The following is a 27,245-nucleotide window of genomic DNA, read 5'->3' on the forward strand; positions in this document are numbered from 1 at the left end:
TGATAATGACGCTGATGTCCTCATAACTGAAACAGCCATAGAACAATCCAGTACATCAAATACAACTATCGTTGTCGGTGAAGATGTTGACTTATTAGTACTACTGCAAGAACTCCAACTGATAAGAATATTTTTTTTGAAACCCGGGAAAGCTCAACAACCAACAGAAATATCTTCATCAAAAAGTTTATCTGCTTATCCAAAATGTCAAAATCATATCTTATTTTTACATGCAATTACAGGCTGTGATAATACATCAACATTTTTCAGAAGGGGTAAAACAACGGTATTTAAATTGTTTGAAAAACATGATTTAACTAATTATGTCGAAGTATTTCAAAGGATCGACTCGAATCCACAACACATCATCGCAAACGGGATTCGTTTTCTCTAAAGTTGTTTGTATAGACAAGTATAGATATTCAAGTTTTGTAAAAAATACCTGGAACAATAAAAGAGTGCAATTATCTTGTCTTCCTCCAACATCTGGTTCTGCTTGTCAACACTTATATCGAGTGTACTATCAAATTCAAGTATGGCTAGGCAATCAACTGGACCCAACAGACTGGGGGTGGAATTTAGAAGGTAATACATTGGAGCCAATTCAAACTTTACTTTCATCTGCTCCAAAAAAACTTCTCAACACCATCTTTTGCAATTGCAAAAGGGGTTGTAGTGCAAAATGTAGTTGCAAAAAAGTCGGTTTATTGTGTTCACCAATATATACTAATTGTCGAGGCCAGTCTTGCTCCAATATTGATTTAATTTCAACAAATGAAGATTTTGATGATGTTAATGATGAGACAGCTAATGTATCTTTTTCACATTTCGAGCTAAAAAAAAAAGAAGAAGTAGAGGAGGGAGAAGACGACAAAGAAGTAAAAGAGGAAGAAGATGAAGAAGAAGAAGAAGAAGAAGAAGAAGAAGAAGAAGAAAAAAGGCGAAGAAGATATAGCATACTATTATATTTAATAATATATAGTAATAACACTATTATATAGCAAATAAAACATTATTTATAGATTATGTTGAATAAGACTTCTTCGATTTTAGATTTGCAATATATCAGGAATAGTGATTCTTAGAAAAAAAAAGTATAAAGACAATTTTTGGAGATAATTTAATGATCTAAAACTTTTGCTCGATTTATTTATTTTTTTTGATAAAATTTACCGTTTACCGGAAAAATATGAAAAACCATTTTTTTCTACTTTTGACCTTGAATAACTTTTTTTGCAGATGCAGAATCGGTGGGGACTTTTAATATTTTTTTTGTGAAAATGTCCCGAAGGTCTGTACCAAATTTCAGCTCTATGCGAATTATTGTAAACTGTATTGTCTATTTGGACCGGACTATTAAGGTAAAGTGACCAAATTCGAGCGTGTGACCAAATTCCAGCCACATTTTAAATTTAATATTTCTGTCTTGGTTTTTGCTTTAAGTTTATAAATGCGACTTTTTTGAGACTGGTATGAACTCAACCAATAAAATAATAACATTATTTTAGTTGGCGGGTGTTTATAATAGAAGAAACATCATAACAAATATTTATCTCAAAAAAGTATTACTTTAGATTTAAAAGTAACTCTTGTGTCTAAAAGTAACTCTTACTTGTAAGATATTTATTATAAATATATTTTATCCTCATATTTTAAAAATATTTTATAAATATTTAACTAAATAAATGCATATAGGGGAACCTGTTGTACCTTTGACCACTTTTTGCTTTAAGGCGTTTTTTGCGTAGCCTATTGTGTAAATCCAAACCATTCAAACTTTATAATATTCTCTTATATTTTGCCCAAAAATTATACTTAGAACTTTTTTTTCATTTGACCAAGAAGTATCTTTTTCCCGCGTTTTAAAAAAAGAAGTCTATTGGTCAAAGGTACAACACGTACGTTGTACCTTTGACCGATGCGCGTTGTTCCTTTGACCAAAATGTTATTATTAAAAAATCATGCAATGTTTGAACCCTTTTTAATATTTTAGCTTGTTATATATTATATAGAAACTTTTGGTCCATCTTATATCAATAAAAAAAATCTAATTATTTTGTAATCAATCCTAATTGTCTAAAAAAAAACTAGATGCTACTTACATGAAATAATTAGGATTAAGGTCCAAAACTTTAAACGCGATTTAATTGTACAAAACATATTTTCTAATATATACAGTTATTTTTATTATTTTAGATAAGAAAAGAGCCAAAATATATTTTTATAACTTATGTTAGCTGGCGGTCTATATTCATTTACATATGATCATAATGCTTTTTATAGAAAATATCTTAATGATGACAACAAAAAATACAATGATAAAAGAGTAAAATATATTAACTATTGCAAATAGTCAGATCAACATCAAACATAAGATACTGACGCTTAGATGAACCATGACCAATACTTGGTGGTGGAAGTTTCATAATAATATCCTTAAGTTCCAAATCATAAAGATTGTCATCTTCTCTTATAAACTTGTTACAAAAGTCTCCTGATTTCTTAAGGTACTTAATTTTGTAAACTATACCAACAACTTCTAAAACTTCTGCTACATAAAATCTAGAGCATTTCTTTCCAGCCAACTTGACAATTAAAAAATCTCTAGAAACAATTTCACTTTCATTATCAAGTATATTTACTCCAAAATCAATTTCATTAGAGCTTTCATCATTTAAATATATGTCAGACTGACTAAAAATAATCTGCTTTGCCATTTTTTTTCTTTTGCTTGAAGAGGTCTTTTTAAATTGTTGGTTATTAGATTTTGAATCTAGAATAACTTTAATTTCAGGGGTATCAGTTAGAATACATAATTTTCTATTACGTCTTTTTGAAGTATTTGTTTTTCTTAATTTGGCTTTAGGATGAGGTCGTATTATCTCAGGTGAAACAATTGATCTTGATGGTAAACTCACAGTAGGGATTTCCCCTAAAACAATAGATGACGTTGATGGTACACTGGATGGAGCAGTTTTAACATCAATAATCTCATTAGAAAGGCAAGCTTCAGTATTCACTATTGGCCTATCAGTAACATTTGCAGCTAAAAAGTCAATATCAGTAAAAATATTTTCATTAAATGGATAAAATCCAGTACATTTAAAACTGTTTATAATATTATTTGGTACAAAAGCATGAGGATAAGCTTGACCAACAAGGTAAGATATATCATAAATTGTGACTGGTTTACCAGCATTGCCTGGTGATATCATCCAGTTATTCATGGCATTGTTATAAAAAGTTTTAAATGATCCAAAAACACTACGATCAAGAGGTTGCATTTTATGGGTTGTGTGAGGATGAAATGTCATTAAAACTATGCCTGATTTTTTTGCTAACTCAATAACAGAAATGTTTACATGACTCTCATGATTATCCATTAATAAAAGAACAGGTTTTTTAATTGACGGTCGCACATTACTAATAAAATGTTCAAGAAATTGCACAAAAATGACTTCATTTGACCATCCAGACTTATTAGCTGCTCATACACTTCCAGGAGGACAATTATTTAACATGTAGTCTTTGAATTTAGCACGTGGAAATACAAGTAATGGTGGAATGCTATTTCCAGTAGCATTAATGGCTGCAATCATTGTTACATTGTTGCCTCGTTCAGCACTAGTTATGCTCCCTATTTGTTTTTTACCTTTTGGAGCTAGAATTTTTGGTGGTACGTGGACTGTGGTAATTCCTGTTTCATCACAGTTCCAAATATTTGATGGGTCAAAATGATAACGTTCTAAAACATTTTTGTAATTTTTATATACAATTCTTACAGTTTCTCTATTGAATGCAAAAGATCTACCAAGACTTGTAGGTTGTGGTTTACGTAGAGATAGCTTGTTATTATATCTTTTGCGAAAATCTCGCAGCCATTGTTCACCTGCACATTTATTTTTCATCCATGAAGTTTCAATTTTTTTTCTGATTTGCTAAAGCATAATGCAAAGGATCTTATCTGCTTTAATGTAAGTCCATAATGCATATTTGCAGCATCTGCCAAGTAGTTTACCAAAATAAATTCTTCTTCAGTTGAGAATACTTTTTTTGGTTTGGTATGTGAATATAAATATTCGCAACTACCAGATTTTTTAAACTGCTTCAACTGATATATTAAAGTTGACTTTTTAATGTTGCAATGTCTTGCAGCTTCACTTAAACTCATTTTTTGTTGAAGCACAAAATTCACTGCATTTAGCATATCCATTTCGGAAATCTTTTTGCGAAAAACACCAATCTTGCTCCTTGGCATTTTAAAACTAAAATATATTAACAAAATTAATTAACTATTTCGATACATTTAATTCCCTATAGCTGAGCAGAAACTAGGTAATAAAATGAACTTGACAATAATATTGCTTCAGCTGTCCAACTAACTAAACTAACAAAATTGATTATTCTAAGTGTAGTAGTGGTTCAAGAATAAATAGTGAATTGCATTAAAATTCAATGGAATTATTTCATCATCATAATACTAGAAACAATTTTGCATTAAAAAGCAATAAAGCACAGACGACGCCTAATAAGGTAGATTATAAATTTTATAATCTTGCCCTCTTAAAGTCCGCAAATTATCGAGGAAGCAGTTTTTATTGGTCAAAGGTACAACGTCCTTGACTGGTCAAAGGTACACGAGATGGGTTTCTTTAACAGTTATTGTCTTAATCCCCATTTACGGTCAGACATAATCATCCAAAATTTTCCATAACAAAAAAAAGATGTTGGGTAATGTTTATAATGTCGTAGATGAATCAAACAACAATTTATCACAGTTTTAAAATCAGAATAAGATTAACACAAATATTTACTTTTTAAGAGTCAAAACTTATAAGTGCTTGTGGATCAATACCATCTATCCCAAGTATAATGTTTTACGATAAGAAGAGTTGTCATGGACTACTATTTCAAATGACACTTCCCGTTTTTTTTAAATAATAATAGTAAGCCAACAGAGTAGAGTGACCAAAGGTACAACGTGGTCAAAGGTACAACAGGTTCCCCTACTTAAGATTGATAACTTTTAGGACATACATGTAACATTAAGTACTTATATTAAAAGAATAAAATCTACTAATATAAATAATTTATATTAGTAGATTTTATTCTTTTAATATAAGTACTTAATGTTACATGTATGTCCTAAAAGTTATCAATCTTAAGTATATGCATTTATTTAGTTAAATATTTATATAATATTTTTAAAATATGAGGATGATGACTTAAAAATAAACAAAAGTCTAAGTAATTGAAAGATATCATATTGTTTCATGTAGATTATTGCTTATAAATGAAATTGTATTAGAAAATAATCTTTAATTGAAAATTTTAATAATTTTTAATATAAACTTTTCATCTTAGAATGGCTAATAATAATAAAAAAATTCATAATAAGAAACAATGTCATCCAACTCGAGGTAAATATGTGAAATATAAAGAGGAAGTGTTACTTGAAGCTATAAACAGTGTTATTAGTTCACTTTAAATGTCCGTTAGAGCTGCTGCTAAATCTTTTAAAGTACCCCGAGCAACTTTGCAGAGCTGGATAAATGGAAAAGTTTAGATTGGTGCAAAAGCAGGATTAATAATTTTAATGCCATTTGATCTTGAAAAAAAGTAACTTGATTTTTAAGACAACAGAGCTAGAATGGGCATTGGTTTTGGAAAAAAACAATTCATGGTAAATGCTGGGAAGCTTGTCATAAAATATGGATATTCTTTTAAGAATGGCAAACCATCTAATAAATGATAGTGACTACTTATAAATTGATGTAACAAAAAAGTAACTCTTCGACATCCAGAATCAACAGAATCAGTTCATCATTAATGCATGAATAAATGATAAAGGTGGCAAATTATTTTACTGCACTTAAAGAAGTCATTAAGGACTGTCAGCCTGAAGTAATATGGAAAATGGATGAGACAGGGCTGCAGCTAGACTTTAAGGTGCACAAAATTGTTGCTGCAAAAGGAACTGAATATTTACAAATAAGAACAAGTGGAAATCGAGAAATGATTCCTTTAATTGTTTGTGTAAATGCAGCAGGAAGAGTCTTACCACCACATCATGTGATTCCAAACGGGAAGGCAGTAAAATTTCTTTAAAGTTTTCAAGTTCTAGATGCCCCTGAAGCAACCAACTGGAGTCAAAGTGAATCTGGATGGACTAAACAAGGGATTGCAAAACTGTAGCTTGAGCTTACATTTTTAAAAAACATTGGACCACAACGATCAAACTGTATTTAAGCCATTTAAAGTTTCATATAATAAAGCAGCCCAGGATATGATGTCTAATCACCCTGGGGTTATAATAAACAAGGCCAATTTTACACGAATTTTAACCAAAGCCTGGAGTACAAGTATGACAAAGCTAATTTTGAATTTGGCTTTAAACCATGTGGATTCTTTCCATACAATCCTTCGATTATTCTGGCTAAAGCTTACTTGCCAAACTATGTGTATTCTGAAGACAGGTTTGTGACTAATCTCTTTGATCAAATTAAAACAATTGATAACATAACAACAATTGAGCAGATTAATCAAATAACAGACAGCACAAAAGTGCTAGATATTGAGTTAGAACAACATCTAATTACCAACCTAAGATTTGCTATAGCAAATGATCATGACTATTTAGCTGAATCAATAACCGTAGTAGAAATTCCAGAACATAACAGTGATAGTTTTGTGGAACTAAGTATGAAAACTATAGAACTAAAAGCTGAAAGTAATAAAGCTGCATTTACTAGTAAGTTTCAAGACAGCTTCAGGATTATGTCTGACTCTGAAATTGAACAGCCTATTGATCAGCATGAAATTGATTTTACAGTTTCAACTCCTTTAGCTTCTGATTTTGTAAAAACTAGATCTTTTTCCCAAAATTTCTCTTTTAAGAATTCATCATATCCAGAAGATTGAGATAATGATATTTTGCCATACTCAGATCCAATTTTACAAAGTCCAAAAAAGTTAAGAATTCAGACAAGTTTTTAGTGCTTACTTCTAAAGGAAGCATATGAGTCACAATTAAACCAGATGCAAAATAAAGCTCAAAATGAAACGGGAAAGAAAAAGCATAAGTTGAAAAGACTACAAAACTTTAAAAAAAAGGAAGCAAAGGTATTGTCAAAATTTAATCCTAGAAAAAAATTGCTATAAAACGAACCGATAAAAGTATAAAAAACTGTGTAATTTGATTATGTTGTTATGAATTTTTTTTCTTAGTGTTTAAATAAGTCTTTTATAGAGCTCACTGAATTCTTTTTTTTTGTTGTTGTGAATATTATATTCTGTTCAAATCTTTTAAAACAGAAGTATTGATTATTGCATTGACATTAATTATTACATTTACATTAATTATCCTGATTTACATATAATAGGTTCTTATTTAAAATATTAAACCCAGTTTTGTGTTTGGTTTTTAATTGCATTAAAAAAAAATTTACTTTTATTTGTTACCAATATGTATACGTTTTTTTTTCTTGCTCATGGACAAGGTGGTGCAACTCCTGAAAACATATTTTTTTTTAGGTTAAGGCATCTTTATTAAGTTTAGGCAAGTTTATTTATTGATGAATGCTTAGTATTAAGTTAAGCAATCATTTTCTAACTGATGGTTAAGAACATGTTTATTTAAACTTTAAACTAAATAAACTTTAAGTTCAATTTTGCTAAAACTGTTTTACTTATTGTTTATCTGTCAACCGGTTAATTTGTAGGATTAAAAAAATTATTGATTCAATATTTAGTAATACAATTAATTTTAAAATATTTTAAATGCCAACCCATAAAAGTATTAGTAAAAAGCTTGTTTTTTTATATTGGTTGTATTTAGGTTCATTCCGCATACGCCTGGCTGAAATTTGGTCAAAGTGGCTGTATTTTAGTCTAGTTTATATACTTTTTGTAATTGTTGTTTTTTCAAGAAATTTTCATTTATAATAATTGCTGTAATTATATCCTAAATGCTGAAAGATTTATCTTTCAAGAAATATATAATTTTCATGTAGACCTTTTTGTTAATATGTCTGTAGAAACAATTTGGAAAGATGCGGTTGGAATATGATCACTTTTTTTCTATTTAACGTGACATCGGAATAAATGTTTCTGGAGCAAGACGTTCCATGAGTGTTTGCACGTAAAACAAAATTTTACTTGAATATAAAATAACGTCACGCAGTTTTGTATATAACTTCTTTTTTAATTGTTAAATTTGATAGGTAAATTTAAATGCCCATAATTCTCAGAAAAAAGGGTTGTTTTTTATTGGGTTTTATTATCCCTTTCGATATAGATCTTGGCTTTTATGAATCAGCCTATGTACACCCAAAGTCTATTACATACTGTTAGATATTAAGTTAAGTTAAAACTTGACAAGTCAGGTAAAAAAAGAAGTTTAGTGATTAGATAAAAAAAACTTTATCGTTAATACGTCGGTTAGAAATATAATAAATCTTAACTTGTTTCCCACTAATGACACCAAAAGTTATTTTAAAAAATCCATTTGTACCAAGCTACATTTGATACATTTGCTGAACTTTACATGGTCAATGGATATTTTGTGACGAAGCATTAGTTGTTTCTAAACTACAAAGTAAAAGTACTTTGAGAATTAATAAAACGTTAAATTATTGTTATGTCTTTTTTTTCAAAATTTTGTCTATTTTTACTCATATGTTTAAACTTATAAGTAAAGATAGACAAAATTTTACAATATGAAAATATTTTTCTCTACTAGATCAGTCTGGGTAGTTGGGTACTTTCCAAATTGGAATGATTAAACAAACAGGCAATTCAGTATGGCTTGATTTGGAAACATGATTTTCATTAAAGTAATTAATAATAATTATGCTTTAAGTTGATCTGGCTTATCAAAAGAGTTGAGATTGTGAGAAGTTATTTTATTAAATCTATCTGAATTGTTAGATACCTTCCACTGGCTATTTATATTTTATACTTAGGATAATATTAGCCTTATTTAAATATATTTAAGTAACAATGCTTTTTATAAAAATCAACAATACAAAAAATCTTGATATAGCCACAATATATAATTTTAGTCTTTTTTCAGCTAAAGTTCAATAGAATTAAATGTATTGTTTTTGCCCATAATATATGTACTTTTAAAGACTTTGTTTGAGTATCAAAATAAATTTTATCTATAAAAACTCTACAGAATTTAATTAATTCTATGCAACTTTTATAGAAATAAAATAGTTTAATACAAGTTCTATAGAAATTTTTGTCTTGTATGATAGCTTAATGGAAATTCTATTTGAGTTTGATTTATATTAAATCAAACGCTAAACTAAGGTCTTAAACTTCAGATGCCAGGTCTACATATTAAATTAATAAGCTTTTTTGGAAACATATGTTATAAATAAACTAAAAAAAAAAAAATTGTACAGTATTAAATATGAGTTTTTATAATCATAAGAATATATAATAATACCATAAAAATAAATAATAATATATATTACATACATAGTAAGAGTAATAATACATAGTAAGAGTAACAATAATACTAATATTAAATTAAAACAATACAAAAATTGTTGTTAGAATATTAGTAACAATAGTAACAAAAAAATCAACAATAACAATAATAATATTACCAATGTATGAAAAAATAATAAGATAATAAAAAATAAAAACTTTTACAAGCACTTAATGCTATCAAGATTCCTACAGCAGGTAAAGATAAAGAGATTAGTAACAATAACATGCCAAAAAAATTATTTATTATTTTTGTCTAGGATAATTTCTTAAATCTTGCTGATAAAAAAAGTCCAGTTTCCTGTTTTCAGATATGCATTCTTGATTTCAGAAGCAATATAATTTCACAATTAAGTTGATTGATACTTTATAGAACATAGCCATTATAGCCATTCTATAGAAGATGTTTGAATCAAAGTTTGAATAAAAAGTCTAGTTTGAGTTACTTTTATAATAAACACGCATCTTGCAGTCAATTATTTTATAATAAATCAAAAAAAACTAAAAACACACCTTGAAATTTTCATCTTAAAATTTTCATCACATTCTATTATATAGTAGCTTATATGTTACACTTTTTCAGGATATACATTAAAAATAGTTAAAAATAGGCATGTTTTTTATACGAAAATAATTTTTTTTGTAAGTTATTTAATTTTTTGTTTCAGGTGTTGCTTTTGCTATATGTCCAGAGCTCGCTTCGAACTCTTGCTTTTAAAGCAAGATTTCTTCAATATCCTGCTTATAAAGCAACAGCTCTTCAATCTCTTGCTTATAAAGCAAGAGTTCTTCGATCTTTTGCTTATAAAGCAAGAGTTCTTCGATCTCTTGCTTATAAAGCAAGAGTTCTTCGATCTCTTGCTTATAAAGCAAGAGATCTTCGATCTCTTGCTTTATAAGCAAGATCGATTGCTTATGAAGCAAGCGCTAACCACTGCGCCACGGCCACACAAGTACAACTAAACAAGCAATAAGGAGCTTAAGTTCCGATTATTATATTCAAAGTTATATATATAGAAACGCATATAAATATATATATATATATATATATATATATATATATATATATATATATATATAAAAATATATATATATATATATATATATATATATATATATATATATATATATATATATATATATATATATAAATATATATATATATATATATATTTTTTTTTTTCCGAAGGGATTTCTAAGTTTCTAAGGTATCGACATTTGGTATTTACAGTAGTTTTATAAACCGTTAATTATCCAAAGGTTTCGATGTAGTATTCTTAAAATCGTTTTTAATATAATCTCTGATATTATTGGTTAGATTGTTTTCTTTGCCATTTTTAACAAATACGTCTATCGGAAAATCAATTTCTTGTCTGAAAGCATTTTTTTTTTTGCACCTCATAAAATCATTTTGAATACGCCGAGAACGGTATTAGGGTTGATGCTTAAGTTCGGTTTAAGTTAAATATCAACGATTGCTTCTCTTCAATGTGCTCAAAATTTATAAGATTCATTCATTGTGTTTGTAATATTATTATCTAAAAAAACTAAAGTGTTTTAAATGATTATTGGGCTCAAAGTGTTTATCTGGGTGGGTGACTTACGTTGTTTTACGGGATTTATGTTATCCAGAAGGCACGGGATGAAAAAAAGACGTTTTATAAACGCCTTTTGAACGTTTCGAATGTCTTTTGAACATTTTCCCGTCCCGTGCCTACTGTGGCTAAATGCAAAACCCCATCTAAATATATAAAAAATAAAAAAGTTCAATTTATGTACGCAGATTCTAAAATTGTTAATTGATTTATTGATTTTCATTACTAAATCCATAATGTTTTTTTAACCCTAGCAACGTCCATAAGAGCGGTGTAGAATCTTGTTAAAAAATCACAGCTATAAAGCGGAACTTAAAGTAGTTGTAGTAAAAAGCTTGGTTTGGCTTCTCCATTCATCCAGCAAGTGATATACATTTGGGTTATTAAATCATAACAAAGGTTACTGTATTTCTCAAGCTTATAAACAGACAAATATTTTTAAGGTTTATTAAGAATGAATAAATATTCAGAGTGAAATCAAGAACTACAAGTAAAAAAAGGAGAAAAGCTTTTTTAGTAAAAGGATTTAACAGTCTTGATAATGTTAATACCTTAGTGGAGTTTAATGATAATTCTGCTGTAGATGTTTTAATTGAATCAAATGCCACAACTCTTAAGTATGTAAGATACCTAGTAATTGTTGCATTTGATTGGGGCATATCCAGGGGTACAGGGGACGTTAAAAACTTTTTTAACTGTATAAAACTAAACACATTTTTCAGAAAAAATTGCTTTTTTACAGAAAATATAAATTTAAAAAAACCAAAAAGTGATTATAATTTTTATAGCAGACTATTACTCTATATGAGAGGTGTATGTTAGAGTTTGAGGTGGGTATAGTGGTTATGATTTAACATACCCTAGTATTAAAAATTATTTGTTTTCGTACATGTTTTTATCACTGCAAACATAAGTAGAATTAGTATACAAAAAAAAAAAAAAAAAAAAATGCACCCCGCCCCCCACCGCACCTCCACCTTCATTCAACCTTAAAAAATGTAAAAAGAAACTATAAAATTTTTGGAACAGTTTTTTTATTTTTAGGGATAACTAAAATATTTTACTCTAAAGCATTAACTGATCGTTTAACTACTTTTTCTCTTAACCTTATATCTACACTGTCTAAATCTGTAATCGGGAACCTGCGGCTCTTTTGTTGAAGAAATGTGACTCTCATATAGATTTACAACGTTAAAAATTTAACTTCTTTTTATTTTTACTTTTGTATTTTCTAGAGTATTTTCTACTTAATTCCCCCCCCCCCTATATATTTATGCAATATTTTTTGTCTCTATGTTTTCTAGTTTTTCATATATTTTTATGTACTATTCTTTTATGTGTCTATTTTTTCCAATTTTTCAAAAATGAAGGATAAAACTAATCATTTTTGAAATTTTTTTGCACATTTTTTTATTTACTATATGCCTATTTGCCAATTTTTCCAAAAATGAAAAAGAAACATATCATATATATTGATATCATAGATATTGATGCGATGGTGCTTCGAATGCAAAGTACAAAAGCAAAAATATATTTGAGCAATTATTCGAATTTATATTAATATAACAAACTTATTTTAATTATTATTTATTTTGACTTTCAATTATTCAAATATATTTTGTAGTTGTAATTTAATTTTAGCTTTTTTGGTATACTAAGACTGGTAAGTTAATTATTATTTATTTTAGCTTTAGTATTCAATTATATTTTTTAATTTTTTTATAACGCATTAAAACTGGTAGATCATAATGAGCACCAAAAAAAGAAATGTTGCGGATGAAAATAGAAGATTTAATAAACTATGAACTAAAAAATATGCAGTTTTAAAAAGTGATGGTAATCCTCTATGTTAAATATGTTCTGTGAATAAAAATCAAGCAATGTTGAACGACATTTTGAAGGAAAACATAAAGAATTTGCACAAAAATATCTCGAAGGTGAACGCAGAAAAAAAGCTAATAATAAATTGCAACGAAAACAATTAATTCAACAAAATTGCTTTTCAAATTATGTTCATTCCGGATCGACCACAACTGAACAAGCTTCGCATTATCGTTGCAAATTGCAAAAGCTGGTAAACCATTTACAGATGGTGAGTTTTTGAAGGATTGCATGTAGGGGAGATGGGGGCGCATTGATCGCCGGGGCAGTATGATCTTTTGGCTTTTACTCGTTCATTTTTGCCTTACTAGAAGTGAGGTTGCAATTTAATTAACCATTATGCTTCCCTAATTGATTATTCGTAATATTTTTTCATAAGGTTATCAGCGTCAAAAAAAATAAAGAAATATTGTTTTTCGTCATAAAAAGTGATTTTTTTAAATCGTACTATAATTCAAATATATTTTTATTTAGATGTCTATGGGTTAACAACAATTTTATTTTAAATTTGTAAGTGTTAGGTGTATAATATGATATATAATTTTTATTTGGCTGCAATTTATACAGTAGATATTGCTATCAATATGTTACCTATACCTATTGGGGTACATTGATCTTTGACTATGCGGGGCCCATTGATCGAAGGATGAAAGTGCCCCATAGAAGACGAAGTGCCCCATGTTTTTGTTTATAAGCAATACAGTTAAACGAATGGAATTGTATTTATAATTTAAAAAAAAACTATATATAAACAAACAATAGCTTTTAGCATTTCATTTTTTAAATCTACTTATGTTATATGCTAGTAATAATAATACTATTATTTTATAATATCAAAAGAATAATATTTAACATAATAATTAAAAAATATTTAACATAATATTATTATGTTAAATATTAGCATTTATTAAAAACATATGTTTTTATTGATATATTTTTTTACAGATCTTAAAATGGTTAGAAATAGAATTAAAAAAACAAATAAAGTTGCTATACCAAGTGAAACAATGAAAGTAGCTGTTAATAAAGTTTTAGAAGGAACACAACTGAATGTTGTAGCACGTCAGTTTAACATAGATAGAATGACTTTAGAAAGATATTGTCGTAAAAAGAGGCTTAATCCAAATGAAGCTTTCAAGCCTAACTACAACAATAGACAAGTTTTTACAGCAGAAGATGAAAAAAGTTTATCAAGTTATTTACTAATTGCATCAAAAATGAACTATGGCCTTTCAACTAGGTCAACGCGATTATTGGCATATGAATTTGCTTTAAAAAACAATAAGATATGCCCATCATCATGGATCAAAAATAAAATTGCAGGCATTGATTGGTTGCAAGGTTTTATGAAAAGACAACCAGAGTTGTCTCTACGAACACCTGAAGCAACGAGCTTCGCTCGATCAACAGCTTTTAACAAACACACTGTAAGAGAGTTTTTTCAAAATCTTAAAACGGTAAGAAATCGATATAAATATAATCCTAACTGTATATATAATGTTGATGAAACTGGTTTAACAACTGTTCAAAAGCCGGTAAAGGTTTTAGCTGGTAGAGGAAGCAAACAAGTTGGAAGAATCATATCTGCAGAACGAGGAACATTGGTAACTGTATGTTGTGCCTCTAATGCTATTGGAAATTCAATTCCTCCATTATTTATTTTTCCTAGGGTAAAGTTTCATGATTACATGATTAAGGAAGGACCTCCTGGATGTGTGGGATTTTCAAATCCTTCTGGTTGGATGAACTCAGAAATTTTCATAGAATGGATTAAACATTTTGTTAAATATTCAAACTGTTCTCAGGAATCTCCAGTTTTGTTACTTCTCGACAGTCATGAAAGTCATATTTCTGTTAAAGGCTTGGAGCTTGCAATTCAACACGGAATTACAATGATAAGTTTTCCTCCCCATTGCAGCCATATTTTTGCAGCCTTTAGACAGAACTGTTTTTGGACCATTGAAAAGGTTTTACAATTCTGCATGTGATAATTGGATGGTTTCAAACCCAAGACCAATGACCATTTATGATATTGTTTCAATAGTTCGAGAACCGTATACAAAAGCTTTCTCACCATCTAATATACAGACAGGATTTAGAGTAGCTGGCATTGAGCCATTCAATTCTGAAATTTTTAAAGATGACGAATATTTACCATCATCAGTTACAGATAGAGCTGCTCCAGATACAGTTACTGTCACTCCTGTCAACAACATGGAATCTGAAATGATACCAGCACATGTTAATCACATAGAGTCTGAAATAACTATAGTAAATATTGAAACAAGTATTTTAAACAAAGTGTCAACAAGTGTTGCTTCTATAATCTCACCTGAGGTTTTAAAACCTTACCCAAAAGCATCTGCCAGAAAAAAAAAAGTTAAAAGTAGGCAGTTAAAAACAAGGATCTTGACTGATACTCCTGTCAGAAATGAAATTCGTTTGTCAAAAGAAAAGAAAATTTTGAAGCAAACCAAAAATCAACAAAAAGTCTCCACAAAAGATAAGAAAGAAACTAAGAATTACTTGCTTAGGAATAAAAAACAATGTAAACCAAAAGCTGCTTCACAATTTGACTTTCACAAATGATGAAATATTCTTAATCAAAATATTGTACTTTTAACAAGTTTTGTAAACTTAAAAGTTGTATTCTTATTTTAGTCTTTATATTTCAGTTCTTATAAATTTCAAGTTGTTGTAAAGTTTTAAACGTATATAAAGCGGGTAGCTTATAGCTGCTGTGATTTATACATTTTTTAATTAAAAATTAGACTAGTGGGTTTAACTGCTATATTTAAAAAATAATTAAAAAATTTAGATGTATTATATGTTATACAATATTACCCTTTGACTAAATTATTTACAAGATTTAGTTATAGAAGTGTTAAACGTTTAGATAATATTACGCATATAAGATCAATGTGCCCCAAGTCGGAGATCATAGTACCCCATAGTTTGGGGTACATTGATCTTTTGAGAGGGTTGTTTAAAAGTTAAAATTATTCATGTTTATCATTTTTTTAAATCAAAATATTTATATATTCCAAAAGCCAGATAGTTCTACATGTGTTTCGTAGTTAATAAGTTTTTACATCTCTTTCAGGTTCTGCACAATTTTCAAAACACTGCTACGACGATCAATGCGCCCCCATCTCCCCTATACTGTTTCTGGAATTCTATATAATGATTTTAAAAACAAAGATTTAATACTATCAAAGATTAAAGATATACCACTCTCGGCTAGAACCATGAAGGAACGAATTTTGAATATTGCAGAAGAGGTTTCAAACATGAAAATAGAAGATATTAAAACGGCTGAATTTTTGTCCCTGGCTATTGATGAATCTGTAGATGTCACTGATATATCTCAATGTTGCGTAATGGTCAAATACTTAACACAATTTCCGGTGTACATATCTATAAAGAAAACATGAAAGATACGCCACAGGATATCATATTCCAATGCTGGACTTCACTTCCAAATACTTATATAAATTCCAAAAAACTTGCTTTTGGTCTATTAACCATTTTTAGTTCAACGTATAATTGTGAACAATTTTTTGATCGATGAGTTTTATTAAAAATAAATACCGAAGTAACAGAGGTAAGTACGCAGGCTCTACTACAGTTGCATTCAACGAAATATCAGCCAAAATTAACCAAATTATCAAAAAAAGTTCCAATTCAGAACTCACATTAAATTTCATTTCACCAATAATAGTTGTTATTAGCTATAGATTTTTCTATCTTTTTATATATATAAATATATAATATGTGAATTTTATTTTATGATTTCAAGTTAATAAAAAAAACCTAAAATTTTATATTTTTGTGGCTCTTCATTATTATTTTGAATTTTTTTTAGCCGTTATGGCTCTTAGGTTAAAAAAGGTTCCCGACCCATGGTCTAAATTATCCACAGTCCTCTTCTTTTGATGATCTTAGTTTGCAAGAAATATAGTAAACTGTTACATTAGGGGGACATACTTTGGCATCACTAAACATACGATAAAATTCCTCACTATCTATTTTGTGAAGTCTTGCGCTCGTTTGCTCCTATATAAATGTTTCTATACTAGTAAGTGTTGTATGTTTAAAATATTTTCCACTGCAATAAACAAACAGAAGTCAATTTTATCATCAATAAAGCATAAACTTGTTTCTGATTATAAAATATTTCGATTAAGCAACTTTACAAAAAAAAAGTCTGTTTGCAAAACAACATGTTAAAAAGTCGAATGCTCTTACGTCACATAAAATGTTTTTTTATTATTAGTTATTTTTTATTCTGACTTCCAAAAAGGCTGCAAGCAGCCACTATTAAGTTAAGAGTTACTAGAAAACAAAGAATAGTGTTAAAGAGCAAGGAGTCACCAAGCTGTTACAGAAGTAAAATCAGATTTGAGATTGGCTGCCTGTTCTAAGACATCGAAAATCTTGACTTTTTGACAAGACAGGAATATAAAGTTGAGTCATAAGCAAATAGAGCCGTTTTAGATGTAAGGTTGTCAGGAAGATTACTTATGCAGATATAAAACAAAACAGGACCAAGTATAGAATCATTTAGTACTGAAGAAGCCGTTGCGCAGTGGTTAGAGTTCGGGTTCAGAGGTTCATGGTTCGACGCCGGCCAATAAACGAAAATGAAAAAGACTAGTATGCTAAACTTTATTGAAAGTTTTTGATATGTCAAGAGCAATAGCCCTATCTTTGCCACATCCCTCTAATTAACAATAAAAATATTCAGTCACAGCAGCAAGTCAGCCGTAGAGTAAGAAAATTGAAAACCGTATTGATTGTCTGACTGTAGCATATTTGACTCTAGATAAGATATTAGAAATTTGTTCATCAAAGACTCAAAAACTTTAGAAAAATTTAGAGAGAATTTCGGAGAGTTTTGGAAAACACTATTGTAAGACTTTAACACCTCAAGCCGTAGAAGAGTTTAACTAAGATGTAACTTTAGCAACGGAAGCTAACGTGATTTAAATCTTACAATGATTGAATCTAATTATTCCGACAATGGTTAATCTGTTTAATTGAATTGGAAGAAAGAGTATGGCCATAAGCATCAAATGCCAAATTAGAAGAAAAGATTTTCAAAAATAACTCTGCTTTATTCCTGGAAGATGTGATAAGATCAGTCCCATAAATAAAAGAATTTAGACCTACCTTTGTTAACAACGCTTTTCAAGATTTTTCAAAAGTCTCCAGAGCCTAACTTCTAAGATAAGATACGAGATTTTGTGAACTGAGAATAATGGAACTTAGCATCAGACAGCACCTTTTTACATCAATTTATTGTAACAATAAACAGGTTTTTGTTCTTAGGAGATTTGCTTTTTAGAAATAGATGAAAAATTTGATTACGATTAGATATAGCCACCGCACAAGTAGGTAAAAAGCATAGAGTAGAATGAGACTTGATTTGGAGTTGACATGAAGAAATAAAAGCTTTCATCATAGTCAGGAAACAATGTAACACATGTTTACATCTATGCCAGCCTATTTGATGAAGTAGGGGTTTAAGACTGGTCAAAAAACTTATTCTACTTGTCCCAATAGTCTTTGCCTAGGAGGCCTTTTACAAGATATTAGCTGGATGCAGTTAACATCTAGGTAAGATGAGCATTTTTTTTATTAAGATATAATCTAGCTTTTACTCAACCAAGAGCTCCAACGCTGGGGATTTGTTTCTCTTAGGCTTTGCATAAACCAAATCAAACCCTACAAGGTGTATGAGCAGAGTATGGGGTAGGTAGTACTGGGTTACATGATACCAAAACAGGGTGATTGTGATGAGCCTGAACATGACCTACCCTGGAGTAGTTAAAAGATATTGTTTCCTGCAAGCAAAACTTTAAAACATTGATAAAAATATTTTGGAAATGCATTCGAAAAAACATTGCATCAAACAGAATACTAGAGGTTAAAGTGAGCGTAGTATAGTTAGAGTTATTAATTGGTTATAGAGCTCACATTGCATCAGAGATTTAAACAGAACACAAACATACATAAAGTACTTACGGACGAACCTATAACGCGCTAAAGGTTCAGACAGAACACACACACATACACACACATGTATATATACATACATATATATATCTATATAAATATATACATACAAGTATATATAAATATATACTTTAACAATATCGACTGGCAGATGGAATTCAACAAACGCAATATTAATGACTATTGTAACACTTTCTTGAACCGCTATTTCCTGTGACCAAATTAAAAACGGATTTGTCGAGAAAATGAATGGATAAATAGCGACATCAAGAACAAACTGAAAGCTAAAATGATGTGAGCGCACATGTGAAAAACTGTTCTGAAAGCACATGTGAAAAGCTGTTCTGAACAAGTGAAAAACTGTTTTGAGCGCACATGTGAAAAACTGTTCTGAAGTGAAAAACTGTTCTGACAGCTTCTTTATACCGTTATGCACAATTTTTTAGAAGTCGCTAGATAAGGGGTGTTGTCCTGAAATATAAAAAAAGATTAACATAACAAGTTCAAAAAAGGAAGTAGACTCGACCCTTGAAATTACCGGCCTTTATTTTTACCATCAATTGTATGTAAATATATTTTTTACCATATTTGAAATTAGTTACATCCCAAAAGTAGAACAAATATTTTGGTAGAAAAATCTCAGCAAAGTTAATCAATATATTCATAAACCATACAGTAATAAAGTTTAACTATTCTACTTTTTAAAAATAACTTATGTTGATATCAAGTTCTTAAAAGTTTACAAACAAAACAAATATTTACCACCCTAACACATAACAGACTTGGAAGTTGATTTAAATAAACCAGTGGCGGACTAAGACTTTTCGGGGCCCGGGACTATATATTTTGGAGGCCTTTTTTGTGTGCCACAGCGTAAAAAATGACCAAAAAAAAAAATAGATACTCAAAACTATTTCGGGGCCCCTAAATATGCGGAGTTATACTGAAATAAACTTTATACCTATCTATCTATCTATCTATCTATCTATCTATCTATCTATCTATCTATCTATCTATATATATATATATATATATATATATATATATATATATATATATATATATATATATATATATATATATATATATATATATATATATATATATATATATATATATATATATATACATTAGAGTGTCCCAAAAAAAAAAAAATACCTCTCAATTTTTTCCTATTCTCTAAGGTCCAAATAGGCTAAAATTACCAAAAAAACACTTTTTGTTTCTATAAAAGTGAAAGCTGAAAAATTTCATTTTTCAAAAAAAAGTGCATTTTTTTTGTGAAAAATGAAAGTGTCTTAAAAATATTTATTTCTAGTTTAAGAAGTTATCCTCTGGCAATCAGTATGAGGCTCTTTATTGTGTTGCCCAATAAGCTGTCTCTAACACAGTTCTGGGCCAATAGGATAATCTTTTCTGCGCAGCCATTAGCATATTCAATTAGGTTCAAAAACCTTTTAAATATGTAAAATGTCTAACAATCGTTTCGCTTTACCCGCAATTTTAACTCCCCAACAATAATCTCAGCTATTCTGCCAGCCCATTAAGCTCCTACTAGCTCAGTAAGCTCCTACAAGCATGAATCACACCCTATTGAAACCCCGCTTAGTAATGGTAAACTGGTAAGCTTTGGTTTTCCCATATGAAACTGCTCATAAAGGTAAATCAAGTTAAAATGTGCCATTTTTGTCATCTTTTTCTTTTCCTGATTCATCACCTAAGATTAATTCTTAGTAACCCTATAGGCAAGCAGGTATGAAGCATTTACCAAACACCTTAGGAATGAATTATTATTAATATTTTAAAAAAACTCTTAAATGTACTTCCCCCTCCCCTCCCCCTCCCCCAAAAAAAGCGATTGATAATATAATTTAACTATTAATGGAAGGCTCCAGATTGATGAAAATGAAATAGTGGTACATCTCCTAAGAACTAAAAGACAACTAGTTTACATAGCTTCTTGTAGCTTCGTGTTAAATATCTCTATAGTCAATGGCCTCTTGAGGAACTTCAGGGCCAAAAAACAACCTAACTTGTTACCTATTCTAATCAAACCTGGTATGCTCCGTCTTTTTTTCTCATCAATAAGATACTCCATAAAATGAGAAATTGGTACCTCCAACATGTGTTGCCTACAGATAAATCAGAACAGGGAAGGTTATAAAGATGGTAAAAACGCCATAATAGAACTTCAGTGTTGGAGTGTTGAAAGCAGTGATGTAAAGAATTGTAAAATAGTCATTTATAAAATTGTATATCTGAGACTTTCCAATGCTGAGAAGCTGGTTAAAATATTCTATCAATCAGCTGCCCATAACAGCTGGTTGATTGAACACTTTATAGGAAACAGTAGCTTTCTGGTATTAGTGTCTTTATCTTTTTTTCTATATTTGCGTCTATTTTGACAGGACAACCAATGTTAGCCACAAAACGGAACTTTTTAATAGACCAAAGATGACTTAAATCCACATGTGACATGTTTTTTTATAAGAGAGTTATACGTTTATAAACAAATAAGGTTCAGGTTATGTTTAAAAATAAGGCGTATGATAAGCAATTTGTTGTGTGTTACTTTAAATCATATTTATGAGCAGAGTACCGAAACTTTCGTTAGTGTTTATTTGATGCATAAATACCATTTAATGAGGTTATTGCTTTGCAAATCAAAAATATTTACATATAAGTATTGATGATTTTTTTCTTGACCACAAGGTCTTCGAGAATGCACACGGTTTTGTGAGCTTAAGAATAATTATGAGCTATTTTAAATAAGCGTAAAGTCTATTACAGAAAACATTCATATAAAATAAAAGCATGCATTACACTAATAATAGTATTATTCACTTATTCAAAAATAAATGTTTAAAAAAGCAAAAAAATGAGAAAAATGTCTTAAGAAATTAAATAATATTGACAACAAAACAACATTTATTTTCAAAACGTTTGATCACTTTTAAAAAAGATAAAATCACTTTTTGACTACTGATTTTGTTTTTTTGAATATTATTAGACTTAGTGGACTTCAGAGAATGGCAAAAACTTGAGAAATGTCCACAAAAAGGAAAAATAAAACCTTAAAAAAGAAAATTTTTTGGTACAACATTTTTTGGTACACCCTTTTGATGAGCGTAATTTAGAGCTAGTAAAGCTCTAAATTACGCTCATCAAAAAGGTGTACATTACGCATGTTTTTAAGCACAAATCTAATAATACCGGAATTCTTAAAGTGTTTACTTGATGTATGAGAGTCATTTAAAATTAAAATTAAAATGTTTATATCAAATTAATTATAAAATATTTATATCAAAATAATTATATTAAATTCGAAGAAAGTTTATTTGTCTTTTCTACATTACTTAAGAAAGCGCATTTTTGTAAGCTTAATCATTTTTCCGAGCCTCTCGATACATTTAGGTGGAATTTTTCTTTTTTAAAAGATCTTTTGAATAATAATTATGGAGATTCGTAAAAACTATTTTGAAATTTTTTTAATACTTTATTGACTTTAGTAATACTTTATATATACATATATATATACATACGGTTTCTTTAAACGGTTAATTTTGATAAACGATGATAATAATTTTCATTTACTCGACTAGATTATTTATTTACTGGTCGATTTATAAACATACTATTTACTAGTCAGTAAAAAGAACACCTTAAAAGTCACAAAAAAACAAACAAACAAACAAAAAAAAAACAAACAGGAAAGTTAGCAAAGCATTGGAAATACTACACAATAAAACCTTTCGATTGTTGCGAAAGGTTTTATTGTGTAGTATTTCCCAGTTAAAACCATTAATGATCTTAACTGGGATAATAACAATTATGTGAGACATCATTTTAGAAATACGTATTCAAATACTTATGTCGCAAAAAACTCTTAAAAAGAAGCTCTTACAAAGAACCATGTTTCGTTAATTTAGACCGTCTTGCATAATATAGGGGTTTTATTATTCATATAAGTTTTTTTAATATACTTGATAGCAAGGGTATTATTTTTCCTCAAAATATCGTAAAAATAAATATAGTAAAAATATTATATAGTTCTAAAATTTTGTTGTTGCAATTTTTCTATTTTTGCATTTACTTCGTGTAAACACTTTATCTTATAACATTTGTAAATGTTGTAAAATTTGTGCCAATATACCAATGGGCGTGTTATAAATGAAAAATTTTATAACTGAGTTTAATTTGTATTTTATAAAGAACTTCACAACAATTTATGCAGTTTATCAAAGTCAATCTTTCTTGTATTTAAGTTTTTTATTTAGACATGATATATTTAATATACCTTGATTTGGTTTAAAGAGTCTTGATAAATATGTTAAATATATCTCGACTTGCCCTAGATCAAAAGGCAGCCATATCAAAGTAACTTATTTAACTAAATGGCAAGGTTTTATGAAATAATGTAATGAAATAAGGTTTTAAAATTAATTATAACTTATAAAACATACCAAACTTATCTACGTTACATATTATAATATTGAATTTTTAAGTCGTCACTGTCTTAAACATTCACCCCCTCCTCCTGTACAAATGTCTACTGGAGGAGAGGGAGGGGGTGAGTACGTTTCTCCTCTTCCCCTCATACCTTCGTACTACTAAAATGTGCTTTTTTAGAAAAAGTTTGTTTATTTTGTAAAAATACAGTTCAGCCTAAATTTTGCATTGAATATTTTTCTTTATGTCAACCCAGCAGGCACAGAACGTCCGATGAATAACTTAAGGACGTCCTAAAGACTTGGTACAGACGTCCGTGGGACGTCTATATGACGTCTTAAGGACGTCATATAGACGTCCAATGGACGTCTGTACCCGCCAGGAAGAATGATCTATCGACTAATTGTAACTATTTTGTAAGTCGTATTTGTGTGGGCGGTTTTTTATGAATTTATTCAAATATTTATGGTTTTTCTACATTACTTTGTAATCATTTTTTTAGTTTAACGTGACTCACTGCTAAAAAAATCTATATTTTCATCAAAACTTGTTTTTTTTTGTATTTCTTTTGTTTTATTGCAATTTAACATAATTGAAAACGTTTTTAGAGTCTGTTTTAATATACCTTAAGTATATTTTGTGGCATTTCACTTTATTTAGATCTTTTAACTTTGCCATAACAATTTTATCATACTAGCGGCCTGTAGCAACACAAACTTATAATAATAATTGCCCTCTCCCTTTGTTTTAATTTAAGTTTTTTTTATCAAACTTGGTTAATTACACATTAGTTTAGTATGCCAGCATGGTTTGATAAAAGTTAACATTGAGTAGAAGTTGCTGTTGTTGTATGAAGTTATTGTTGTTGTATGAAGTTATTTTTGCTGTTTGAAGTTATCGTTGTTCTAGAAAGTTATTGCTGTTGAATGAAGTTATTGTTGTTGCATGAAGTTACTGTTGTTGTATGAAGTTATTGTTTTACTTGCAAATGTTTGTAACTTTTATATAATGTAGTATAACTTATTGTTTTTCTAATATTTATTAGAACCTAGGAGTGAACACAGCTATATTGTATTTTAATGAAGGAACAGGTGTGCAGAGAGTCATGAGTCACATTAACGTTAAGATTTGAAAGAAAAACAACAGTTTATTTATTTAATTTAAGTATTATAAACTCTTAACTAATATTAACCAAAAAAACACATTAAAATAAAAAAAATAGAAGATTGTAATTTAAGGTCATTAACAAGAGTCGGCAAAATTAAGAGTAACAACTTGAAATGATTAAGTCTGGAAGTTTTTGAAAACTTTATTGTCTTATTAACATATTCACGTTTAAAAACTTTATTATTTATCAACATTCACATTTTTATGTTTAAAAACTTTATTTTCATTTCTAAACTTCCACATTTTTATGTTTAAAACCTTATTGTCATTTATTAACATTTACATTTTTATGTTTAAAAACCATATTGTCACTTATTAACATTCACATTTTTAGGCAATTATATTTTTAGGTGATAAAAACATGGAAATTAAGTAGTTTTAAAACTAAAAGTCAAATAAAACATTTATTATATCTGAGGTATCTTTATATTTTTACTAACTTATATCAGCTGTTGCTGCTTAACTACTTAATAATTCTAATAATGTTATGTTAATGTCTAATAATGTTATGTTAATGTCTAATAATGTTATGTTAATGTCTAATAATGTTATGTTAATGTCTAATAATGTTATGTTAATGTCTAATAATGTTATGTTAATGTCTAATAATGTTATGTTAATGTCTAATAATGTTATGTTAATGTCTAATAATGTTATGTTAATGTCTAATAATGTTATGTTAATGTCTAATAATGTTATGTTAATGTCTAATAATGTTATGTTAATGCCTAATAATGTTATGTTAACGTCTAATAATGTTATGTTAATGTCTAATAATGTTATGTTAATGTCTAATAATGTTATGTTAATGTCTAACAATGTTGCAAGGGCTTTTGCTCTTACATATCATGTGAAAGCAAAAACATTTTTATATTTAAAAACTTTAGTCATTTATTAACATTCACATTTTTAGGCAACTTGTCATTTTTGAAAAACTATAACTTTTTAATGTAACATTTTGCTTGAAATTTATAGGTCATGTTTTACATGTAATGATGGAATTGTAGTAAAATTGAATCCAAAATCAAATCACTTTATGAATTATTGACATTTTTTTGTTTTATTTTATAAGCTAACCCTCTAAATTTTAATGTTTTGCCAAAAAAATCAAATACTACAATTTTTACTAAAAAATATAGCAGTGATTTTGGTACAAGCTAATCATTTTATGTGCATAAAACGTTTTTCCAAATATGAAGCTCCATTTTTTGAGTGGTTTCTAAGTTATTTAATTTCAAAATTTTGTTTAATATTGACGGATTTTGCAACCTTTTTAACAAGTTTTTTTAATTTTGAAAAACATTTAATTTAATTTTTTACAAGTTTTTTTAATTTTGAAAAACAAACTGTTATAATATAACAATTTTATTGCTTTTTATTTATAATAAAGTTATGCTCTGATACTCTTTTTAGTTTAAAATTTTTTTAGTCAAGAGCTTAATTAAATAGAAGTTTATGATATTTAAGGTATTTATTTAAGGTGATTATTTAATTGTATTTTTTTTTTGAACTAAAATAGTTTTTTTTTTAATATTTAAAATAAGTTGCAAGTATGACATTAATTCGCGAAATATGTGCAAAAATTCTACGACAAAATTTTGTAATTACTGTCTAACGGATTCAATCATGTCTATCTGTATTTATCATCATTTCTTACAAAACTCGAATAAGTAAATAAAAAGTAACTTTATTCTCAGTTTTTTGTTGATATTAGAATACTCTTTATAATGCTGTTTTTAGTTATTTGATAAGATGTCTTCATTTGAATCGGTGAATGTTAAAAGGACGGAAGTCCAATAATGGAAACCTTTGGGAAACTAAATAAAACTTCATTTTCCCCCGTAGTAAATTTTTGTTAATCGTTCAAAAATTATTATTGTTGATGGTGAAAAACATCATCCTCTTCAAAAAAAAAAATTATTAAACGATTAACAAATGTTTACTAGGGGGAAAATGCAGTTTGTTTTAGTTTCCCAAATGTTTACATAGTTGGACTTCCGCCCTGTTATTATTCACCATTAAACATTTTTTTTACATTTAGATTCATTTACCCGATTATTGTTTATTATTTCTTTATTACAATATTTATAATACAGATACAAAAATATAAAAAATATAATTTTTAGTGGATTTGCAGTGGATCTTTATAGGCATTTAGGCTGTTTATTAGAGTTTTGTTCATCGTTTACTTATTGAACCATTATTGGTAACAACATGTGATATAGTGGTTAGTCATTGGCTATCCACTTTTAGCAGCTGTCACTAATGGTTCACTAAGTATCCGTGAAGCAAGACTATAGTGGACCGCTCAAAATTCTATATAAATTGCCTAAAATTTTGCTCTAGAAAGTTTTTGTTTGGCTTATGAAAATGAACCTTGTGGTTTTCACACATCTCAGTTACCATTAACTCATTAACTAGTTCTATTTTGTTCTCAAAATTGAATTACTTTGTTAACTTTAAATTAATGTTTAAAAAAGTTCACTCAACAACGCATAAGTTGCTTTATTTAAACATTAAAATTTGGTCTATGTTGAAACCACGCTTTAAGTAAATATCGACATTGAAAAAGCGTAAAGATACCGGCTGGGTATTAAAACGTAAAGATACCGGCTGGGTATTAAAAACAAAACCTAA

At 28.5% G+C, this 27,245-nt stretch overlaps 1 protein-coding gene across 1 annotated transcript; it reads left to right on the forward strand.

Moving 5' to 3' along the window:
* The first annotated feature begins 13,927 nt into the window (after nt 1–13,927).
* LOC136078388 (uncharacterized) lies at nt 13,928–14,962 on the forward strand. Its single transcript, XM_065794158.1, has one exon. It carries the CDS (start codon nt 13,928–13,930, stop codon nt 14,960–14,962), a length of 1,035 nt encoding a protein of 344 aa, XP_065650230.1.
* The last annotated feature ends 12,283 nt before the right edge of the window (nt 14,963–27,245 follow it).

The sequence above is a fragment of the Hydra vulgaris genome, chromosome 03 (genome assembly GCF_038396675.1).
Source record: "Hydra vulgaris chromosome 03, alternate assembly HydraT2T_AEP".
In the NCBI taxonomy this organism is placed as follows: domain Eukaryota; kingdom Metazoa; phylum Cnidaria; class Hydrozoa; order Anthoathecata; family Hydridae; genus Hydra; species Hydra vulgaris.

Excerpts from the sequence above, each read along its gene's own strand:
- LOC136078388 (XM_065794158.1), top strand. The coding sequence starts at position 13,928 with ATGGTTAGAAATAGAATTAAAAAAACAAATAAAGTTGCTATACCAAGT.